A 19,268-nucleotide genomic window follows, 5' to 3' on the forward strand; every position below is an offset into this window, starting at 1 on the left:
TAAAATAAAATGTTCAAATGTACCTATGTTCTGTATTTTAATTTAAAAAAGCCTACTTGTTACCAACTGTTCATCTAAAAATGTGAGCCATATGTTTGTGACTATTACAGTGCCTTCTATCACAAAGCAAAAAAAGTGGTCCAGCTAAAACATTCATATTTCTTTACGTACTACACAAATATGTAACAAAAAATGAGAGTTCCTATTTAAAAAAAATGCAGTTGGTATCCATTTGACCTATGGCATGGCCATCTAGCAGGTCAACCCTAGCACTATCTGGTTTCCCCCTTCAAGCTAGCCAAGTTTTGTTCTTTGTAGTTTTTTCATTTGACGCTTATTTCATGAGATATTTGACCCGCTCACGATCAGTGGACCACCCTGTATAGTACAACAAGAAGAATTAGTTCTTTCAGTGAATGACACTAATACTATAATCAATCCAAGTAAACACATAGTAACATAAAAATGGTAAACAATGTCCTTAAAACTATCATTTACTGGTTTTCTGCAAATGCTCCCTCTCAATTTTTAAAGAGACAATATATTCAGTTCTTCACATGTAGGAGTGCTATATGAATGATAAGTGTAACACAAGGTGAGAAAATAATAAATAGGATGGACACTTCAAAATCCTTATATGTCCATATTTATGAGAATTTAAACTGAAAAATTCACATTTTGGAACTCGTTAAACAGCTTAGTTCAACCATATTTTCACTTCTTATCAGAGAGACAGATCAGTAAGTTGACATATTTTGTGTACTTTCATTCAGTAATATCTTATTCAGTAATATCTTATGGAGTAATGTTCTGGGGTAACTCATCTTTAAGAAAGAAAATCTCCTGTGCTCAAAAATGTGCTGGAAGAATAATATATGGTGCTCACTCACATGTTCACAATCTTGTACACAATCTTGTACACATCTGTTTGGGGAGTTAGGCATTTTGACTACTGCTTCACAGCATATTTATTCACTCAAGAAATTTGTTTTAAATAATCCATTCCAATTCCATAGGAGCAATGATGCACATAATTACAATAGAAAAAGAAAAAATGACATTCGTTATTCTGCTTTAAGGTTGTCTTTAGCACAAAGAGGTGTGAAAATGCTGCAACTACAATCTTGGATATAACACCATAGGCTTTACTTCCACTTATTGTCAGGCGTGTTTTTATCATGAACCTTGTTTAACAATGGCCAGTTATTTATAATCTTATTCAGACAACTATCAATTGTTCGTTATCATTGATTCATCCAAGCAAGCAACAATGCTTAATGATATCAGAAACTAGTACAATAACTCGGCAAGTTCTAGAACAAGTTCATAACTAGAATTTCCCAACATTGTAGTGTTCATTCCACTCAATCGTGATGTCAATTTCACACATTACTGATTGCATGTGCATGGAAGTTACATATAAGTGTCCAGTTACCTAATATCAAACTTTATGAGCATAATACTGGGTGGTTATGATTATAAAGTGCACTTACTCACGGAGGTCCAATGTGGGCTGTAATTATAATATGGCAGTGGACCTTGATAGGTATACTAATGTGTGGATGTGAGAACAATTTATGCTGGAAAAAAATTATTTCCAATTTTGGCTATGAGGTGCAAATCGGACGCTGTACAGCATCTTGCCAATGCCTCCTGTGCTCATATTGAACAAATTGTGAATTGGTGATTAATAATAAAATCAACAATATGCATTTCTCACTTGTTTGACATCTTAAAACGACTTGTCGTTTTAGAATACAGAGGTGCCCACAGCATACTCACCATGGAGACATTGAATAAAAAGCAACAATTTGCCACTGAGAATGTTAAAAAAATATCCTGGTTCAAATTCCAGATAACCTGAATGAGTGGGTCCAAATAATGGTATGGAAAAAACATTCGAAATGTCACAGAACCACTCCTGTTCTGAACTACACTCTCCACACACTGTGGTTTAAATGCATCATTGAGCTGTTGGTGCACAGGGCAATTTGTGTAATTTAAAAATAGGCAAAATTGCAAGTTGTCATACCATTCTACACGTCTCCAGTTAGCTACTGTCCAGTTTGTGTTGATTGGTGTAGTGTGTTTACATTTTACGGCGTGCACTGCAGCTGTAGCGGTTATAAGCTAAGTACTGACAAACTTATTTGTACTCTGTAATACAGTTATTAAATTTAATAGAGTTCAGTCGTGTTGCGTGTTGTTTGTGGTGAAATAAAGGCTTAATAAACTTTTGTAATTGTTCGCTCGCTGTGTTTTTTAGAGTTTTCAGTTCATTGAAGTCGTTCAGTAAATTTCATGCTTTAGTTTTCAACTGACATTTATTATTGCTTCTGGTGAAATATTTCAGTAATATCTTCATTCAGTGTTTTAACTTCGCTTAGTGTTAAAGTGACCATTTGAATTTTTTTGGTTTTAGCTAATAATTTTGTGAAGTTTTGTTGGTATTGGTATTGGCTGTGTTGTAGTAGTATTAATACAAGTAGTTGCTTTCTTAGTACGCAGAGAATTTCGAGACCATTATTGTTAGTTCTTCAATAGTTCTACTGGTGTAACTGACCTTTGGTAATGTAGACGTATAGTTTTTTTTTTTTTTTTCAGTAACTGTAAAATTTTACCATGAGTGAGAAGTGCGGGCTCTGTCGTAGGTTTGTGAGTAGTGGATTATGGTGTGCGGTTTGTTCAAAGTATTTTCATTGGGGGGAATGCAGTGGGGAAGCCAGTGTTCATTTTAGTGAGATCCTCTCCTGGGAATGCAGACTCTGTGGTAGAAACAAGTTGATAGAGGAGCAGGAGCGTAAGATCTCTGCCCTTCAGGTGCAGTTACAATGTGCAAAGGAGGAACTAGATAGGTTGAGGAGGGTGAAGGATGGTGGGGAATGGGAACTGGCAGTTGGCAAGAAGGCAGCTAGGAAGAGGAGGTATTCAGACAGTTATACTTTGCATACATGCAATAGATATGACCAACTGTCAGAGGTGAGTGGAGAGGAGCCTCGTGCAGCTGTAGATGTAGGGAACTTGTAGCAGTCCTCAGCGATTGGGAGGCCTAGGTTAGTTGCAAAGTCTAGCAGAAGGAAGGTTCTGCTGCTAGGTAGTTCCCACGGTAGAGGTGTGGGCCAGCAGTTGCAGGAAGTGTTGGTGAGTGAGTACCAGGTCACCAGCATTGTGAAGCCTAGTGCAGGGTTGGCTCAGGTGACTGAAAGCATAGGGGAGTTATGTAAGAATTTTATGGAGGAGGATCCGGTAGTGATAGTGGGTGGGGCGGGGAACAGTCTTGATAGGGACGGGGAATATGATGTCGATGGTGACTTGGTTAAGATACCTACTCAAACTGGTGGAACTAATGTACATTTCGTGCAACTGTTTCAGCGTCATGTTCGGCCTCACAGTAATGCAGCTTTTAGGCGCGTTAATGTGGGGCTGGGGAGGACACTGGTGGCAGAGTGCATGGATCACATCTCAGTGATGCCAGTTGGGTCTATCAGTAGATTGGGTTTCACTAGGCATGGTTTGCACCTCAATAGGTATGGGAAGGGGAGGCTTGCTAAGCTTATAAATGACAGTGTAGTGGGTGGTGGTGGTGGTGGTGGTGGTGGTGGTGGTGGTGGTGGTGTCACTCGTGGAAAAATTCCTGTAGTAGTTGGTGTTAGAGCTGCACCTTTTTTAGATTGAAGTCAGCTGATAGATATAACTGCTCAAAGGAAGTCCCTCTAACTAAGGGCTCACCTTCAGAGGATGTAATGTTTCCAAGTAGAGAAGGAAATAGCATATTTCATCAAAATATAAGAGGTATTAGAGATAAAGTCAGTGAACTGCTAATAGATGTTGACTCTGAAATTATTGGTATATCAGAGCACCACTTAAATAATTTTATAATTCAGAGTCTTTCTTTACCAGGCTACAGATTAGCTGGCTGTTTCTCAAGGAGTTCCTTGCAGGGTGGGGAGTGGCTCTGTACGTAAATAATAGTATTCCATTTGAGTCCATAGGCATGTCACGACACTGCACTGAACAGATATTTGAAAGGTGTGCAGTGTTAGTTGAATTTGGTGAAACTAAACTTTTAATTGTTGTTGTTTATAGGTCCCCTAACTCCGACATCAGAGTATTTCTGCTCAAGCTAGAGAGGGTTCTTGATTCACTTTGTAGGAAGTACCAGAAAGTAGTTATATGTGGTGAGTTGAATATTAATTTTGTATATGATTGTGCAAGAAAAAGGATGTTGGTAGATCTCCTAAATTCATATGATCTGATGCAAACTGCATTTTTTCCAGCTAGGGTGCAGGGGAACAGTAGCACAGTCATAGACAATATTTTTATTCATTCTTCATTACTAGATGGGCATTCTGTTAGTAAAAGCGTGAATGGCCTTTCAGACCATGATGCCCCACTTTTAACACTAAATGGGTTTTGTACTCAAACTAATGTCATATGTAATTACAAACTACGTAGGAAAGTTAATCCAACAGCAATAGAGAGTTTTTTAAAACTTGTCAAGGAACAAGAGTGGTGGGATGTTTATAGTACCGATAATATAGATGATAAAACAATGCTTTCCATAACAAATTTCTCATGCTCTTTGAGAGTTGCTTTCCATTAGAACATTCTAAACGGGGTACTAGCAGTAATGGGCAGCCTGGGTGGCTGACTAGTGGGATAAGGATATCATGTAGGTAAAGCAGGAATTATATCAAAATGTTAGCAGTAGTCACAATCAAGCTACAGTAGCCCATTACAAACAGTATTGTAATGTGCTTAAAAATATTATTAGGAAAGCAAAGAGTATGTGGTATGCAAATAGAATAGCTAATTCACAGGATAAAATTAAAACCATATGGTCAGTTGTGAAGGAAGTGTCTGGTCAGCAGCACAAGGTTGATGATATAAAGTCAGTTCGCAGTAATAATATTTCTGTTACTGATAAATCAGATATATGTACAGTATTTAACAACCATTTTCTGAGCATTGCTGGTGAATTAAATAAAAATTTAGTTTCTACAGGAAATCATATAAATTTCTTAGCAAATACCTTTCCGAGATTGACGTCTGAAATACTCCTCTGTGATACGGACCAGAGGGAGAGTGAGTCAATAATTAAATCACTGAAGACTAAGGACTCTCATGGTTATGATGGAGTGTCTAGTAGAATATTAAAGTACTGTGCTGCACATGTTAGCCCTGTATTTAGCCATATTTGTAATTTTTCCTTTAGGAATGGTCAGTTTCCTAAGCGATTAAAGTACTCAGTAGTAAAGCCGCTTTATAAAAAGGGAGAAAGGGATAATGTAGATAATTTTAGACCTATTTCTATGCCATCAGTGTTTGCAAAAGTTATTGAAAAGGCTGTGTAAGTAAGGATAATTGATCATTTTATATCATACAATCATGTACAGTTCGGCTTTAGAAGTTGTTTAACAACTGAAAATGCTATATTCTCTTTTCACTGTGAGGTACTGGATGGGCTAAACAAAAAATTTTGAACACTTGGCGTAGTTTTTGATTTAACTAAGGCATTTGGTTGTGTTGATCACTGCTCCAGAAGTTGAACCATTACGGAATATGGGGAGTAGCTCACAATTGGTTCACCTCTTACTTTAGCAACAGGCACAAAAGTCACTATTCACAATGTTGATAACGGCTGTGATGTGGGATCTGAGTGGGGTACTGTCAAGTGGGGGGTGCCCCAGGGATCAGTGTTGGGGACGTTCCTGTTCCTTATTTATATAACTGAAATGCCCTCTATTATTACGGGTAAATCTAAAATATTTCTGTTTGCTTATGACACTAGCTTGGTAGTAAAGGATGTTGTGTGCAACATTGACTTGGTTTCAAATGGTGCCGTACATGACCTCAGTTCATGGCTTGTATAAAATAAACTAACGTTAAATCACAGTAAGACTCAGTTTTTACAGTTTCTAACACACAATTCAACAAAAGTGACGTTTTAATTTCACAAAATGAGCATATGATTAGTGAAACTGAGCAGTTCAAATTTCTAGGTGTTCAGATAGATAGTAAGCTGTCGTGGAAAGCCCACGTTCAGGATCTTGTTCAAGGACTTAATACTGCCATTTTTACTATTTGAATGGTATCATAGGTGAGTGATACTTCGACACGAAAATTACTCTACTTAGCTTATTTTCATTTTCTTATGTCATATGGTATTATATTTTGGGGTAACTCTTCCCATTTTACAAGGATATTTTTGGCTCAGAAACAGGTGGTTCGGGCAATAAGTGGTGTGAGTTCACGAACCTCTTGTCGACCTCTGTTCACAAGTCTGGGTATTTTGACATTGACCTCAATATGTATATTCTTTATTGTCGTTTCTTGTTACCAGTATTAGTTTATTCCAAAGAATAAGCAGCTTTCACTCGGTTAATATTCGCCAGAAATCAAACCTGCATTTGGATCGGATTTCCTTAACTCTTGTGCAAAAAGGTGTGCAGTATACTGCTGCATCCATTTTCAATAAGCTGCCACTCGAATTCAAAAATCTTAGCAGTAATCCACGCACTTTCAGATCAAAACTGAAGAGTTTCCTCATGGGTCACACCTATTCTGTCGAGGAGTTAATTGAAAAATTAAGCTGATTCTTATTGTATTGCTGAAAATGTTTACTTAAACTTATGGACTGACTTTTTTCAGATTCATGAACATTTATTTTTATCTGTTATTACTTTTACGTTGTAATTTCATGTACTGACACGTTCCATGACCTTGGTGATTTGCTCCTGAATTTGGTCCTATGGAACTTGATGTGTAAATAAAATAAATAAGATGTTCAGCTTTGTGCACTGCTGTGAGCAGTGTCCTCTGGCCTCTCGCAAGGTACCTGACTGCAAATTGCATGCAGGTCCTTTCATAGTATTTGCTTGAAAACGCTTCGAGATGAACTTTAATTCCCATATAACAGCAATTCCAGTTGGGTTTTAAACTGACTGTTATTGACAAGGCATGTCTGGTCCCTGTTGATTAGGATATTTTTGCGACCACTGTTCTTATGCTCTATGGTTTTGGATGGTGCATCATTTCTTGTCAAAATGCTGGACAGTCTGCAATGATACGCCAATGAATCGAGCAAGTGTGCATCCAAACACGATAGCTCCCTACTGTCATTATGCCAAACCTCCATGTTGACTCATTTTCTTGTGCAAATTTCATGCAACTGACTGACATATGCACCTCACTTCACTACTATGATATGCATCAGTGATGGAAGGTCACAATACCATCTGGTACCAATTATACACTGTCTACAGTGCTCCAAAGCAATAGGTTTGCTTTTTAATAGGGTGACTAATACTTTGTCTGGTGCGCTCACATAACAGTGGATGATGTAGCTGCAGTGACAAGCAATCCATTGCACAGTATGCTGAACTTTTTGCTAAGACCTTCACAGACAAACATTACCATCCAAACCTAGTCCGCACACAGAATTCCTGTGCTAAATCCAACATTTTCCTTGTTCTCCAACTGTCCTTATGAACCAGTTGCAGAGGAGTACACCAGTTATTACCTAATATAAACTGCATTGGAACAACTTAGCCACATGCTTTGGCAGGGTTTCAGCTCCCTGTTATCATGCACAGAAATGAGAACGTCCTACCGACTGTCCTCCCCAGCTCTCCTAAAGTTGTAATCCACCACCCAGCCTATCTATAAAATAAATGGGTCCATCCTTAAGCCACCTTGTCAGATGGGTCATAACTTTGTCATAGACCCAGGAGCAAGACCTCTGCACCCTATTCCATTACTGTCACAGCCATATCTTATCGTTGCTAATTGGAGACATGTTGCTTCAGGAGGGTGTGTGCACAACTGTATAGTATTGTGGAAAATTTGGTGAAATTGCCTTGAGTTTAGTTCTATCATTCAGGTATATCAGTAGACACATAGGCTGTCTTATCGATGAGAGTATTTGTTCCTCACAGTTTGACTTTCTTGTACAAAGCTATTTGTGCCTTTTGGCTCCATTTTGGATAACTAGTTAAGTTTGGGAGTGAAATGTGTGGTGAGAATTGGCAAGTTAGCCTGAAATCAGTAAATATTGCAACAATACATTGTATTTTCATGCAGTTGAGAAAAACAAAATAAAACTTTATCAAATATCCTATCCTATCGGAGGCAATCTCATGTGTGAAAGCAATCACGTCATGTGCTAGCTCTACTGCAGCATTTGCATAGCTTAGCTCAGTGTATTATGTGGACAAGACCACCAAGCAGGTGTTCACTCAAATGAATAGCTACAGCCAAACTATCAGCAAGAACAGAGTTATCTACCCAGTGGCAAACAAGCTGCTGAGCACAACACACTGACTTCAGTGGCTGCTTCACAACCAATGTTATCTGTTCCCCTCTTCTCTGCGATACCAGTTTCAATGAATTACGCAGTTAGGAATTGCCTGTACAATATATCTTTAAATTTTGCAATACTCCAAGCTTGTCAAGCTATTGGCCCCTGTTTCATACTCACCTGTACCCCTTGTCTCCATACTGACCACATCCTTATTCTCCACTCACACTTCCCTTTCCTGTAGTCTCCCTCTTTGTATGTTCTGTCTCCCTCTCCAGATTCACTCCTCCACATTGTTGTGGACCACTTGCAACTCCCACTGCCTGTAGCCGTGAGCTTACCCAGAGAGCCCTGTTCTTTTAACTTGCTGCCCTCCCTCCCAGTCATCAGCTGCTTTTCCCTGCAAATCTTCTTCCACCTCCTTTCTCCCCTCACTCACTACATCCGATACAAACCCTAACCTCAACTGAGCCAAAGTGCTGGGACACTGTAATCGGCAAGGCAGTGTGTGTGTGTGTGTGTGTGTGTGTGTGTTTTTTTTTTCTAAAGGAGGACATAGTCCAGCATTTTCAGTCTTCCATACGTGGTTATTGACCACTCAATGCCTCAACTATATAGTGAGTTGTCACATTTACTCCATGCATTAACGTTTAAACCAAGATGTTCCATTAGAATATTTATATGTTATTAGTTTGCAACTTATTTTCTGACATGTGTAATTGTAGACTTACTGGAAAATCTGCCCTCTATTTTAGCTGCCAACTACTTGAGTGCACTGTGTGTGTCAAAGTAATGTGTATTTCCAAGTGATAAGATTATTAAGCTGTTTATAACAAGGCTTTAATAGGTTATAGTATGATAACCTCATAAAGTTTTTCTTTAGTGATCAGTCCCTAGTACTTCCTTCAAAGTTGAATTTGTAGATTGCATTAATGCACAAACTAACTTGTGTTTATCTTTCTAAAGCAATATTTGGATATCATGTACAGAAATGATAATTGGAGCTAATTCTAAGTGTTAATAACAGTAGTTTAAAGCCGTTAATATGTAACTCTTGTTACTTTTAGTATTTTCAAAACTATTCCACTTTTGGAAAGCTGTATTTGTAATTGCGTTAATGTATATTTTAGGAATGCCGCAGCTTGGAAAAGAGATTGGAAGGGGGCAGTATGGAGTGGTGTTCTCGTGTGATTCTTGGGGCGGCACAGGTCCGTGTGCGGTGAAATCTGTTGTGCCTCCTGATGACAAGCATTGGAATGACCTGGCAATGGAGTTCTATTACACAAGGTGAGATTACTTTGCTCATTAAAATATTAATTGATGCCTTGTGTATGTTATCTACACTGAGTTTGAAATAGAAGATCGCTTTTGAATAAGTTGCAGGGTAATTTATTAAATAATTTGTGTCAGAATTATATATAATTAATAAACAATTTGGGACTAGAACAACAATGCAGATTTAGAAATAAATTATTTATAAACATTTACAGAACAAAAAATAGTAATAATATAGAAGGAGAGAAAAAAGAAAGTTTATTTACAGGTGGCAGCAAATTGACAGTTCAGTTATGTGACTGTCAATATGCTGTAGCGTTGGACGTAGTTGTTTTTGTTTGATTTTAAAGTTTAGCCAGAAGGTATCTCAATATTGATAACCACAAGAGAACAGTGTTTTTGTTAGTGGAAGCAAAGATATTTTGGAAATCTCACTCATTATTTTAGCCATTAGGTCGACTGCACTGCAGCCATCAATGATTCCATGAAATGAATACACATTAGTAAAACTGGTGAGAGGTTCATCATTAATGAGATTTTTATGCATGTTTTCAACTTATCAGCTTATTGTTATCATTAAACTGTTTCCCCCATACATGAGCATTCGGCCTGCCAAACAGGTAGAAATTTAGTGGCACTAAGTCATGAGTTTGTGAGGTTGCTACACAACTTTCAGTCTGAACCTGTCTTTTTAACTGCCATATGCTCTGACATTATTTTGATGCAGCTTTAATGACCCTTGCATGTAACTCTGAGTTCTTTATTCATAAGATAGGGTGCAGCGTAGCTGAGTGCAAACAACAAAGTTCATTGGTAATGATTGTTGAAGTTTCAAGGAATGTATGACACTTAAGCTTTGATGTTCACTCTGTTTTATTCATAGATGACACCTCGGTTTTAACTGAAAATGACAGTTTAGAACAAATTCATGATACTGTGGAAAATGTAATGGGAAACCGAGAATTATGGCTTCTGCAAAATGGATTAAAACTCAATGTCGCAAAAACACAATTAGTGCAGTTCAGTGCTAAAACAGCATCAGCATGTACCATAAAAATAGTGCACGGTGATCAGGAAATGACTGCAGCAAGTTACATAAAATTTCTAGGTCTAAATCTTGACAAAAATTTAAATTGAAAGGCACATGTAGACTTCGCAGCAAACTAACTAAATAGCCTAGCTTATACGGTGAATGTCTTATCTGGTTCCACCCTTATGGACACCAGGAAGATAGTCTACCACAGCTACTTTGAAACTATAATTCAATATGGAATAATTTTCTGGAGAAACTCTACAAACAGTCCGAGATTATTTACACTTCAAAACAGAATCATAACAAACATTTTTTTAGTCCAAACAAGATCATCATGTCACCCATTATTTAAAAAAATAAAAATACTAACCATTACTTGTCTGTACATCTACGAAATTTTTATTTTCATATATGAAAATCGAAACTCACTTGACAATTTTCATTTCAACCACAATTACTGTACTCATCAAAGACACAATTTCAAAGTTCCCTCTCATAATTTAAAACTTTACGCTCAAACACCATTGTCCACAGAATTAAAAATTTACGATAAATTAAATAACACAAATTGTTAAATGTGGAGTTTGACCCACTAAACAGATTGTTACTTAATACACTAGTGGAAAAATGTTGTTATTCAATTGAAGAATTGATGCAGGACATTTTGGTAATTTGAAAAGAAAAGAAACAATAAAGTTTATGTATTGTATAATAAATGTTAATATATTGTATAAATTCTATTGCAAAATGGCCATAAGTTCTTGTTCTTGTTAAATTGTTCATGTCTCAAAATTTGGAAATGCCTGCTTAAATATGTTAATTATTATAACCTTATTTTTTTGAAGTAATTTGCCACGTCTCCAGTACAAAAAATCTTTGATTTGTAACTGTACATTATGAAACGAATAAACTATGTTCTACATTTATTCCATCCTCATCACAAAAGAATGCCACCATCAAATCACTATGTAACTTGGCAACATATTGCTTCTATAATACAGATATCTTCAGTGTTTCTGATTCATGCAATACATTCCATTAGGACCGAAATCAAAAAAGCGGGTTTCATCACACATGATGATTCCATGGAAGCATTGAGGAAAATTCCTAAGAAACTATTGAGAAGATCATTACACATGTAATTTGCTAACTCTCCCTTGTTGAGAGCCATGAAACCCAATAAGAACAGTGTTGTGTGTATCTTAATTGCAGAATTAGTCTTAACACAGATACTTGGCCCATACCTGTGTGCTCAGTCAATTTTCTCATTATGCTGCCTCTATCATTTCAGACAAATTCGTCAGTAACTGATTCGTTTAACCAGCTGTAATGGTTTGTGGTCTACCTTAAAGTCCTGGCACTGGATGTAGCTATTACCTTGTTGAATCTGCTATTACCTCGCTGAATCTTTTGAACACCTTGAAACACATTACCTCAGTTCACTGCGAAATGCTCATAATAGTAATGGAACTCAATAACTGATGTTGGTGTAATAGATTGTTACAGTGAGGTGCAAGTGTGGCTTAACTGGAATAAAATGAAGCAAAAATTATATATAGGTTATGTTGTAACTGACCAACATTCCAGCCTATAAACTTCCATTTCCCTTGAGTGTACCATAGCCAAGACACATGGACTGTACATTACTTTTGGATCGACACTTGTACATTTGGCAGAATCTACCTTCTTTTCATCTCTCCGCCCCCCGGTAGCTGAGTGGTCAGCGCGACAGACTGTCAATCCTAAGGGCCCAGGTTCGATTCCCGGCTGGGTTGGAGATTTTCTCCGCTCAGGTACTGGCTGTTGTGTTGTCCTAATCATCATCATTTCATCCCCATCGACGCGCAAGTCACCAAAGTGGTGCCAAATTGAAAGACTTGCACCAGGCGAGCAGTCTACCCGACGGGAGGCCCTTGTCACACGCCATCATTATTATTATTATTATCATCATCTCTATTTCAAAAATTATCCTTTTTGTACTGTTTTTATTCCATCATGGATTTTCCATTGATTGATTTAGACTTTATTATATGCTGGTAGTGCATATTCAAGTTAAACAACATTTTATTTTAGTAACATTGTAAGTGATAGAAGTAATAACTCAATTTTCTCATCCCATAATTGGTCCTCTGGAATGGAGTATTAGCATATTCTTGCACATTTTATATTAATTTTGTTCTTCTATATACACAAAAGATCCCCTGTATACCGAGCGAGGTGGCACAGTGGTTAGACACTGAACTCGCATTTGGGAGGACGACAGTTCAAGTTCGCGTCCGGCCATCCTGATTTAGGTTTTCCGTGATTTCTCTAAATCGCTCCAGGCAAATGCCGGGATGGTTCCTTTCAAAGGGCACGGCCGGCTTCCTTCCCCGTCCTTCCCTAATCCATTGAGACCGATGACCTCGCTGTCTGGTCTCCTTCCTCAAAACAACCCAACCCCTCCCCTGTATAACAACAACAAAAGTGTACAGCCTATTAAAGTATAAACCACTTCAGAATTTCAAGGGGTCATAGGGTTAGGTATAGTGAATTAATTGTTCCATCAATGAAACTCATGATAAACATTATGATGTGGAATGTGTCAATAGAACAAGCATAGAACACTTGTATACTACTAAATAATAATAATTATTATAATGATAAAGTTATTATATGGATGCATACTGGCAATTTACAGTTTTTTTTCCCTCTCTCTTTGAAAGTGACTGAATTATCTATATTCAAGAAGTCCTCTGCGGTACGGAAGGAATTCTTAAGGAGAAACTCTTTAATTTCCACTTGAAAACACTTCTGCTACATTTAACATTTGATGATGCCACTATGTCTGCAGTAGCCAGAATGAGATTTTCACTCTGCAGCGGAGTGTGCGCTGATATGAAACTTCCTGGCAGATTAAAACTGTGTGCCCGACCGGGACTCGAACTCGGGACCTTTGCCTTTCGCGGGCAAGTGCTTTACCAACTGAGCTACCGAGGTACTGGCAGAAGTAAAGCTGTGAGTACCGGGCGTAAGTCGTGCTTCGGTAGCTCAGTTGGTAGAGCACTTGCCCGCGAATGGCAAAGGTCCCGAGTTTGAGTCCCGGTCGGGCACACAGTTTTAATCTGCCGGGTAGTTTCATATCAGCGCACACTCCGCTGCAGAGTGAAAATCTCATTCTGGAAACATCCCCCAGGCTGTGGCTAAGCCATGTCTCCGCAATATCCTTTCTTTCAGGAGTGCTAGTTCTGCAAGGTTCGCAGGAGAGCTTCTGTAAAGTTTGGAAGGTAGGAGACGAGGCACTGGTAGAGCACTTGCCGCGAAAGGCAAAGGTCCCGAGTTCGAGTCCCGGTCGGGCACACAGTTTTAATCTGCCAGGAAGTTTCATGTCTGCAGTAGATTGGGACATTATTTTTATAAAACAGGCCTGAAAATGGTCATTATAATCTGTTGATAAAAAGCTTGTGACCATAGACGTAAAGTAAAGGAAAGTTATTCTATATTCGGATCACTGTTTTATTCGTGACAATATCGCAGCTTGGGATACATTACTACAAAACACAAAAGTATCAAAATTGACAGATGCTGAAGAAAGTCACTCGCTGATGTGGTGGCACTACATAAAAGTAAGGTGTGGTAGAAATAAAGATGCTGATTGAAGTCACGACCTCGTCCATTGGTATCGCCAGCATGACATCAATAATTTTTTTATGCAAAATGTGGAATTAATCATATCTGGTGGAAGACGTGACATGAAAAACAGATTTATACACCCATCGGTGTAGCAGGCACAGGGACAGTGTGGCATGAGTGTGTCTCAAGCATCATCACATAGCATATCCATTGTGGCGTGGGTGTAGAGGATAAGACGATGTTGATGAGACAAGGAGCAGGAGAAGACTGAGAGTAAGGTTAGGTAAGCGGAAGCCTCACTAGGGACCGAGCTATTGTCCTGCACTGGTAGCCACTGACCATAGTATGCAGGTATCTGGTTTCAAGGCAGTGTTGACAGCTTGGTACAGAAGTAAACACATGAGGGAAGAAACTCACTGCCTTAGCATATGGCCATAGCCTGTTACATTAAGTCAGCTGTGCAGCAAAAGGTCGCCACACAATCTCCCTGCTTCCCCCCCCCCCCCCCCGCCCCCCCCCTCCCCCTCAATGAAGTGCAGAGCTCGGGTGGTGAGCGAGGTGGTGACAGTGAAGGCTGTTACCATTGCAGTGGCATGTAGTACCAGGAATGAAAATGTGAGTGGTGGCAACAATGATGTGGTTGCCGGTCATCCAACAGAGGTGGGTGCCGGATGCCAGGATGCTGGGTGTTAGGTGAGTGGGGCAGCCAGATGATGATAATACTGGTGTGCTGTGTGACAGTGAGCAGTGGCACAGTACTGGCAGCAGGGCAGGTGAGAGAGATGAATAAGCTAGTGGCGTGTGGGGTTGGGGGTGCAGTGCTCAGTTGGCCTGAGCCTGTGCCCAGTGCTGCATGCGCAAGGTGGGTGGGCACTGAGTGTGGTTGCTGGCATGGGCCTGTGGAGCACGGGCATCATTTTTGAGTGGCTGCATGGAGGGGTCGATAGCCTAGTGGCCACGTTTGACAGCTGAAAGCACATGCATATGGCTCTGTGAGTGTGAATCTCCAATGTCTCCAGCACGAGTATGGGCCTTAAAATCTCAGGGGTGTGGCACTGGGAATGCATGAAATAATGCTGTTGTGGAAGTGGTGGAGGCTCCAGCGCAGCGTCGGGTGCATACCTGACTGTTGGGACAGCATGTAGGCGGGCTTCAGCCGATCAATTGAAATGTTAGTAGGGGTGGTGTGGAGATGCAAGGTAAACGCCTTAGAGTCCTGTTTCAGCACCCAGTGGTGGCTGGAGTAATGCAGACAAAGCAGGGGCTAGTGAGCATTGATGCTCAGCATTATGTAGGTGCACGATACAAGACCACTGGCAATGAATGCTGTGTGTTTGCCATGGCTCTGGGGAAGAGTGGGCTATAAGCAAGCCATGCAGTTCTGCAAGCCAGTGGTGAATTCGGAGCTGACATCATCCGGAGGCAGGTTGGCGGGATCCAGGAAGTTGCCCGGCATAACCAATGTTTGGCTGTAAACAGAGTTGGTGGCAGATGTTGTAGTGTTGGCCTCGTGGGTGGTGTGAAGGCCGAGGAATACTAGAGGCAGGGCAGCATTGCACTTGTTGTTACATGCGAGGGCAGTGTGAAAGGTATGGTGGAACCATTCCACCATGTTGTTGGTAGCTGAATGGTAGCTTGATGTCAGGGGCATGTCAGTCCCACACATGTCTGTAAGTGTGCGAAAAAAGCCAGATGTAAATTGGCATCGACAGTCTGTAGTAATGAGGCATGGGCAGCCAAAATGGGCAATCTGTGTGGAGGTGAAGGCAGTGGTAACTTCAGGTATTGGTGTTGGCTCAGGCTAGTGTGTGAAAATTTTTCCATGGTGAGGGGGTAGTGGCAACTGGCAGAGGGCTGATGATATCAACATGTGTGAAACGATGCCTGACATCTGGGAAGGCAGTGACGGAGGCATGAGTAGGATTGCAGGAGCCATTCTGGCCAGGAATTTGTGACTCAACAGCTGTCAGCACTTTCTTTCTGATAACATGTTACAGGTGAGACAATTGCACATATATTCTTTCGGTGTCGGCATCGGCACTTCCTATATCCAAGGCCATTATGGAAATCGTGACATCCTGCCATATGCCAAGGTCAAGGAGGTAAGAACCTCCCCCCCCCCCCCCCCCCCCCTCCCTCCCTCCCTGCATTCCTTCAAAGTTTGCATGAAGCACCTCCACACCCCAAGCATCTTTGCTGTGCAGTCGTGGGAACGAGACTCAACTGCAGTTCGCATGCATTTCATATTTCACTGACAACAGCATCAGCACTACCTTATCCACAAGGCCATACCAGGAATCATGACAGCAGAAGCAGCACACCTGCCCACATGCCAAGGGCATGTATGGGGAGGGAACAAAGAGGCCTCCACACTTCGAGCACCCCTGCTTGGCAGCCAAACTATCTGAATTGTTGAAAAATTTGTCAGTTACGTTTGCATTACTGACTACCAAAAATTCATTTAAGGACTGGCTCACCATTACATTGGTAACTTTCATTTGAAGGTGTACATCATTCCCCACCGAGTGTTGGAACGAGTACAGAGCATATTTGTCTATAAACAGTTAAAAACCAACATTTGCTTATGAAACATGAACAGGGTGAATACGACCCGGGACAACCGGGGACCCCGGAAAAACACGGGAATTTTTTCATCCGGGAGAACACCGGGGGAAACCCGGGATATTTTTAGAATTCCGGGAAGTTTTCATTGTTTTAGTTTTGAGTTAAATTTTTGTAATTTTTACTGGTAAGAACCGATACTCTAACAAAGGATATTACTGTATCCCGCTACTGCAGAATAATACTTCAACAATAAAACATAAATGAGAGAAAAAAACGAAAATAACTTAAATTGCAAAGGCAATGTGCCATGTACAACAACAACACCACACAGTGCTCATGCAAGCTTCTGCCAACTGAAAATATGTCAAAGGCTTTAGGAAGACTATGCAGTGCTTCGTAACAACAAATTGCCTCCAATGAGTGTGAAGTCGCAACTGTTTACGTTCGATTTGTTTTTAGCAGTTACGCGCGGGCTCATGCTCATGCTCATGCGCATGCGCAGTTGAGTCACATTTGAGTAGCAGGTTCTCCCACTTCTGGCTACAGGAATGTGCCTCTTGGCTGTGCAAGCAATTGCAGCAAGCAGCTAGATGCTACCAGGAAAAGGGGGCACCAAATTCGTATTCTTGAGGAAAAAACTTGTTTCACAAAGCGCCTAGCATCCAGCGCACGTTCGTCTATCGATTACTCATATGATTTTGAAACGCTTCCCTGTGGTTTTTGGAACATTTTTGAACACATTTAAAGTTGACTTTTGAATGCATGCGTAGTGTATGTGATGTCTCTGTCAGGAGAATCCTCGTCGCATCTAGAAATAAACTTTCCGCAGACAAAAGGGGACAGGTCTATACGAGCTGAGAGAGTAAAGCCAAACAGATGAATGCCAATCGCTGTCTGATTATGGGGTTTATTGGGTTTGCAAATGATCAGCATTGTCATAATTACTAGCGAAATCCATAGCTTCAGACTACCAGAATCGAAATAAACGACTGACAGGAATAACAGGTGAGACAGATTACATATTATCTTCTTGGTGTATCCAAGAAAATGAAATTTTGACAGAAAATTTTTGGCCAGATCGCTACACTAGTAAGGGCCAGGTGTACAGTCCCCGTTTAGCAAGTAACGCGGAAAATGTGTTGTTCGAACACGTAATAACGCTTCACCGGAAAATAATTGCGGGATAACTAAACCTGTGATTCTGACAGGGTTAGTGAAGTTCATCGCCGAACAAATTTTGGCAGTGGCAGCAATAGCTACAGAATTGGTGATGACAAGATAGTTTGTTAGAATGAGGAAGGAGAAGAAACGGGGACAACACACAAATTATGGAAGAATAAGATGATTTTAAATTTATATAAAACTTTCGTAATACTACTTTTCGATCTCATGCTTGAGAAGCTGGTGCATATGAATGAAATGTGAAACTATTTCCTACCATAAAGCTTTTTGCTTGTAGTAGGCCTAATTGGCATTTGATATTGGTACTTCATGGATTATATTCTCTCGTGTTATAAAAATGGCCATTTGTGCCAAAACAGTCTCGTTTATTTGGTGTGTTACAAAATATCTGCCATATTAGAAAGGCCTATTTTCTTTTATCTAGCAGACAGTGACAAAATAGACGTAATCAGATCGAGAAACCACACCAGTCTTGGGTATTATTTGTACTAACAGCTTCTTCAGTATTAGACAACGACATTTCGATTTTTCATGCAGGAAAACTTTTGACGAACTTTGATGAGGTAATAGATTCTTTTGCAGAAAGGAAAGCACGCCATGTAAAGCTTTAGCAAGATTAGAGAGAGAAAAATGCTAGGAGGTAAGGTTTGAAGAAATGTGTAATTTCTTGTCAGTATTGGTTTTATATATCCTACATTTAATTTTATGTCACACAAAACAGCAAGTTATTAACCAATAGGCAATAAAGAGTTCAGATTTTCTGAAGAGTTCTTGTTCTCTTGATTACAAATAATCCCATCTGTTATTAATTGCGAGATTTCTTTAAGAGGGGCAGGCTGTCAAGCCGGCCAACTGGGAGCAGCCGGCCGGGGTGGCCGAGCAGTTCTAGGCGCTACAGTCTGGAACCGGCGCAACCGCTACGGTCACAGGTTCGAATCCTGCCTCGGGCATGGATGTGTGTGATGTCCTTAGGTTAGTTTGGTTTAAGTGGTTCTAAGTTCTAGGGGACTGATGACCTCAGCAGTTAAGTCCTATAGTGCTCAGAGCAATTTGAAAAATTGACTGGGAACAGGAGAGGCACCACAGGACATTAAATTTCCACTGTCCTGAATATAGTTTGGACGTGAGGTAGAAAAATGCTTTATGAAGAGGTGTGGCACTGTGCTTTGGCATACTTAAGACCAAATAATATGTCTTATATTTCCTCGAATACATATGTTTTATGTTTCAGACTTTTGAGGAAGATGCGTGCTACAAGATGAACATATTTTGAAATTTCGGTTTTTTTTACTATTGATCCGG

General features: G+C 40.0%; 1 protein-coding gene across 3 annotated transcripts in view; it reads left to right on the forward strand.

Annotated features, from left to right (window-relative positions):
* Positions 1 to 19,268, forward strand: part of LOC124555766 (dual serine/threonine and tyrosine protein kinase-like) — a 335,619-nt gene that overhangs the window by 270,071 nt on the left and 46,280 nt on the right. For all 3 annotated transcript variants that reach the window (XM_047129810.1, XM_047129811.1, XM_047129812.1), the window contains one exon: positions 9,430 to 9,586. In XM_047129810.1, the coding sequence (XP_046985766.1) occupies positions 9,430 to 9,586 (157 nt within the window). The remainder of the gene's footprint in view (positions 1 to 9,429; positions 9,587 to 19,268) is intronic.

Source organism: Schistocerca americana, chromosome X (assembly GCF_021461395.2).
Source record: "Schistocerca americana isolate TAMUIC-IGC-003095 chromosome X, iqSchAmer2.1, whole genome shotgun sequence".
NCBI classification, from domain to species: domain Eukaryota; kingdom Metazoa; phylum Arthropoda; class Insecta; order Orthoptera; family Acrididae; genus Schistocerca; species Schistocerca americana.